Source organism: Cupressus sempervirens, chromosome 1, assembly GCF_028749045.1.
Source record: "Cupressus sempervirens isolate cs-2001-9-10 chromosome 1, ASM2874904v1, whole genome shotgun sequence".
NCBI classification, from domain to species: domain Eukaryota; kingdom Viridiplantae; phylum Streptophyta; class Pinopsida; order Cupressales; family Cupressaceae; genus Cupressus; species Cupressus sempervirens.
In genome coordinates, this window is record NC_143118.1 from 385,082,799 (window position 1) to 385,086,956 (window position 4,158).

At 37.2% G+C, this 4,158-nt stretch overlaps 1 protein-coding gene across 3 annotated transcripts; it reads left to right on the forward strand.

Moving 5' to 3' along the window:
- Positions 1-375: 375 nt before the first annotated feature.
- On the forward strand, positions 376-3,838 carry LOC149577897 (lipase-like PAD4). 3 transcript variants are annotated; one of them, XM_089826306.1, is made up of 4 exons: positions 376-535; positions 643-973; positions 2,187-2,849; positions 2,952-3,838. In XM_089826306.1, the coding sequence occupies exons 1-4, from the start codon at positions 507-509 to the stop codon at positions 3,768-3,770; spliced, it is 1,842 nt and encodes a 613-aa protein (XP_089682432.1). In that variant the 5' UTR covers positions 376-506; the 3' UTR covers positions 3,771-3,838. The 3 variants fall into 3 exon arrangements, with proteins under 3 accessions (XP_089682432.1, XP_089682424.1, XP_089682417.1); XM_089826298.1 differs by having other exon boundaries at positions 377-535; positions 2,949-3,838; XM_089826291.1 differs by having other exon boundaries at positions 378-535; positions 2,946-3,838.
- The last annotated feature ends 320 nt before the right edge of the window (positions 3,839-4,158 follow it).

Sequence of the window (4,158 nt, forward strand, 5' to 3'; positions counted from 1 at the left end):
CTTTTGACTATGTTTATATTCCTACTGTTCCAAAAGCAGATTTTGTTGTTAAACCAGTTTTCAGTGGAAAGGACAGTGGCTCTAACGTTACTAACTCCTTTATTAATGCATTAATACATTCGTTTCAAGGAATTAATTGAGCACTCAAAATCTTGGCGACGTCGTTGTCCTGATTTGGGGTGTACATGACAGTGACAATACTTCTTTCCCCGCTCCTTTCTCTTCCACAGCAATTTTGTATTTTTGTCATCTCTGTCCTTTAACTGTTGACTAACATGAGAATCGTATCATCACTTCGCGTTTTACTCATTTCCCGCATCTTTCTTCCCCACTTGTATTGGCGACTCTTCTTCGGAACCCTTTTTCGCTTTCTTAGACGCGCCTCACAATAATTTAGGATTATACAATACCTGTTATTTATAAAAATACCACTTCTGATTTAGAAGAGCAATTAAAGAGAACAAGCAAAGCTGGATTTAGATTTGCAGAACAATCCTCGGCAAACTATGGATTTCGATTTGCCGACCACGCCCCAGTAAGTATGATTTGCATCTGTTGATTGATTGATTCATATGCCTTTATTGCCCCTCATCGACTACAATGCCCAAATGGTGCTGATAATCTAAGAAAATGTTTTTATAGGTTCAGTGTTGGTGGGGAAGTAGCGGCTTTCATTGCTTCTTGCGGGATCCTGCTGAAGGCTTGGGAGGAGATTACTTCTAGAAATAATGTAGATTACTTTGTGAAAGAAAATGAACTTGAAGGCGTAGCATATGTGAGCTTCCCTTCATTTTCTACAGAAGATTTCATTAATGTCAGAGGTAGTAGCAGATATGGAGAATACGATATAAGGAATGAGAGAATCTTCTATGACTGCCTCAAGGGCGACCACGCTCATAAGCCGGCCCTTGTTCACGAGGGAGCTCTCAACCGATTCCGCCGAATTCTCGAAAGACCGGATTTCCAAAAGGAGGTAAACATGCTCTTAATTTGTTCCTTAACTAAAAGTTTCCGTTGTGTCATGGGATCCCTATCATTGCATTCCCCAAATATCATGGCTCTCCCTATACCCACCAATAGTAATCTTTGCCTATATCAATAAAAGTAAGGCAGTTGCAGGTTTTGTGATTTTGGATAGGCATTTTGATTTGTCTTGTAGAAATCGAGAGATTTCTACAAATCTCAATTTAGCCAAATCAATGTTTTGCAAATCTTCATTCTTATTTTTGGAATTTTACTTGAACCGCTGTTTCGTTCGGAAGATGAGTGAGAAGACACGTTTTTATGCGTAAGCTTGGAGTTGCAGGGTGGACTCCAAAAAGTAGTTCAATCTATTGTTTTTACACCTCAACAAGTATAACCAGGTTTTGATTTTCAATTCTAAAAACCTGGTTTTGAGACAAAATTAAAAGTCTGAAACTCTAATTTTATTTTTCCATTTTGAAACAAACACAAAATTTTCAAATCCAGATTTTAAAAAAGCCAATTCGTGTCATCTTCCACGAACCAAATGGAGGATATTTATTATAAGTTTTGTGATTCTAGATGGGCATTTAGTAAATGTGAGGAAGGGTATTAGTAAGTAGTAATAATTGATTTGATTTGGGGTATATCAGATTTTACTGTATTTTGATTTATTTTTTAGCATTATTAGATTTCCACAATTTATGTATATTTTATTTCAATTTTTAAAGAGTTATAAATGATGGTGTTTGTAATGCATGTATTGATTCATAATATTTTCATTTCTGTTTTGAAAATTATAAAATTTGTACAAATGATCTTAATAATCATACACTATTGATATCAATAAAACTGCCTAATTCTTGGAGTCTTTTTTTCTAGCTATTTGGTAAATTGATAAGGAAGAGATATTTTTCCATAGCAAGTTAAATAGTGATATTGCTATCAGCATTCAACTGTGTAGTTTTTGAGTCAAACTCATTGACCCATGTATCATGAGTAGTAGTTCACACAAACCCATCTCCCATAAGAATGACGTAAAGTCAATGAATTTACACAATATTACTATTTGATAAAATTTTAATAAATATTTAATTAACAAAAATTAATAGAACATAAATCTTCCCTAATTGTTTAGTGTCAAAGTTTGGAGCACCCATCTTGGATCATTTGCTAGATATGTATCTATGTAATCATGTTTGTTTGTTTATTTGCTCCCTCAGATAAAAGGCTTAAAGGTACAAACCATAATATTTGTGGGCCATTCCATGGGAGGTGCAGTTGCAGCCCTGGCATCTCTCTTCTACCTTCAGAAGAGGGTGCGAGGAAAATCTTATTTCTGCATCACATTTGGTTCTCCTTTGGTGGGAAACGCTGTTCTTGGGGAGGCCATTGGGGGTCAAGATTGGGTACGAAAATTTTGCCACGTTGTCTCTAACTTTGATATTGTTCCTAGGATGCTCCTTGCACCATTTGACTCAATTGTTGACCATTTGAATGAAATTACACCTCATTGGGGTAAATACGGAATGAGCAGCGGCTGTGTTGCTGCAACAAGTCTTGTTGAGAAAGTCCTACAGTGCACATCTGAATCTAGTCATACAAGCCCATATAGACCTTTTGGTACTTACATGTTTTGTTCAACCAAAGGTGCAGCTTTTATTGATGACTCTGAAGCTGTCATGAAGATGCTGCATTTCACTATGCAAGGAATTCCTTTGGATCAATATGTAGACACCTGTGCTTCATATCACATGGGTTATGGAAAAATTTTGGAGGCTGTCACCGATGCTTTGCTAAATGCAACGCCATTTGCATACTCTGCCACAGATCCCTTCGAGGTGGGAATAGCGCTGGAATTGGAAGCCATGGCTGTTGGAGCTCAGGTAATCTCACAATTTATGCTTTCTTTAGCCTCTATCAAGAAAATGAATTTTTCATATATTTAAAGAGGCTGATTAGTTTTCCTTTATCTTTATAAGGAGAAGCATGATGCATCTATTGTTCTCAAGGAATCTGGAGAGAAGAAACATGAGCAAGATACGAACGCTGACAAACTAAATGAAGAGTTGAGTAAAATGCAGAGCTATATGGCAGAGGTGGAATGGTACAAGGCAGATTGTATGAGGTCCTCTGGCTACTATGATTCTTTCAAACAGCAGAAGGAACGGCGAGATATGCAAGTAAATATTTACCGAGAGAAGTTGGAGAGATTCTGGAAGGAGGAAATAGTTGAAAAATCAGAGGAGAAGCATGTGTTGCCGAGTGACCTGAGAAGCAGAAATAAATGGATCAACGCTGGCACCGCATACAGAAGACTTGTAGAGCCTCTTGACATTGCCCACCACTATCGTACACGGAAAGACACAAGAAGTTATCTTTCACATGAGGTGAGACCCCGGCATCACGAAGTTCTTGAGAAATGGCTGAAAGAAAAAGAACAAACACGCGGTGATAGAGGGAAAAAGGATCGCACAATGTTTGCATCCTTGACTTCAGACTCCTGCTTTTGGGCTCGCATTGAAGATTCTTCTCTAGCGTTGGCAAATCTCCTGCAACAGAATGACCCACTTCCAAACATAAAGGCCTTAGTGCTAAAACACCGAGAGTTTCAAAATACTATCTGGAATATGATCAAAGATAAGAGTGTTTCTAAAGAGGTTTTCTTAGAGGGGAGTAGCTTCATGAGTTGGTGGGAACACTACAAAAGGTTCATGACTTGGTGGGAACAGCGAACCCCATCAAGATCTCCCTTGTCAAGCGCTCCTTTGTACAACTTCATGCAAAATGAAGAGTACAATTCATGAGAGGGGACCTTTTCATCCTCTTGTATGATTTTCTTGTCTTAACAAAAATACATTTTTCTTTTGTGGTATGTTTATAGTAGTTTTATAAACATTCACTAGGTAACTATGATGTCATATAGTGTTGACACACAATCCTCAATTTTATATCCATGTCTCATGGCATGGGATAGTGAGAATGTCCTCTTGATGTTGGAGAAGTTGAATATTTTGTCTCTTTTTTAAATCTTTTGTAAAACCGTTTTAATCAAAAGAAAGTCATCTACAACTTTTCTCTTTTACAAATACCCAGCGAAGGCTTATAATTGTAAGTAAATAAGTTCAAAGTATAGCTTGTTGATCTCAATGTTGTCACTTGATGCAAAATAGGTTATAATAATGGTAGCGTAAT

Excerpts from the sequence above, each read along its gene's own strand:
- LOC149577897 (XM_089826291.1), top strand. The coding sequence starts at position 507 with ATGGATTTCGATTTGCCGACCACGCCCCA. Across the intron at positions 536-642 it reads GATTTGCCGACCACGCCCCA|GTTCAGTGTTGGTGGGGAAG; the intron begins GTAAGTATGATT and ends ATGTTTTTATAG. Across the intron at positions 974-2,186 it reads GACCGGATTTCCAAAAGGAG|ATAAAAGGCTTAAAGGTACA; the intron begins GTAAACATGCTC and ends TTGCTCCCTCAG.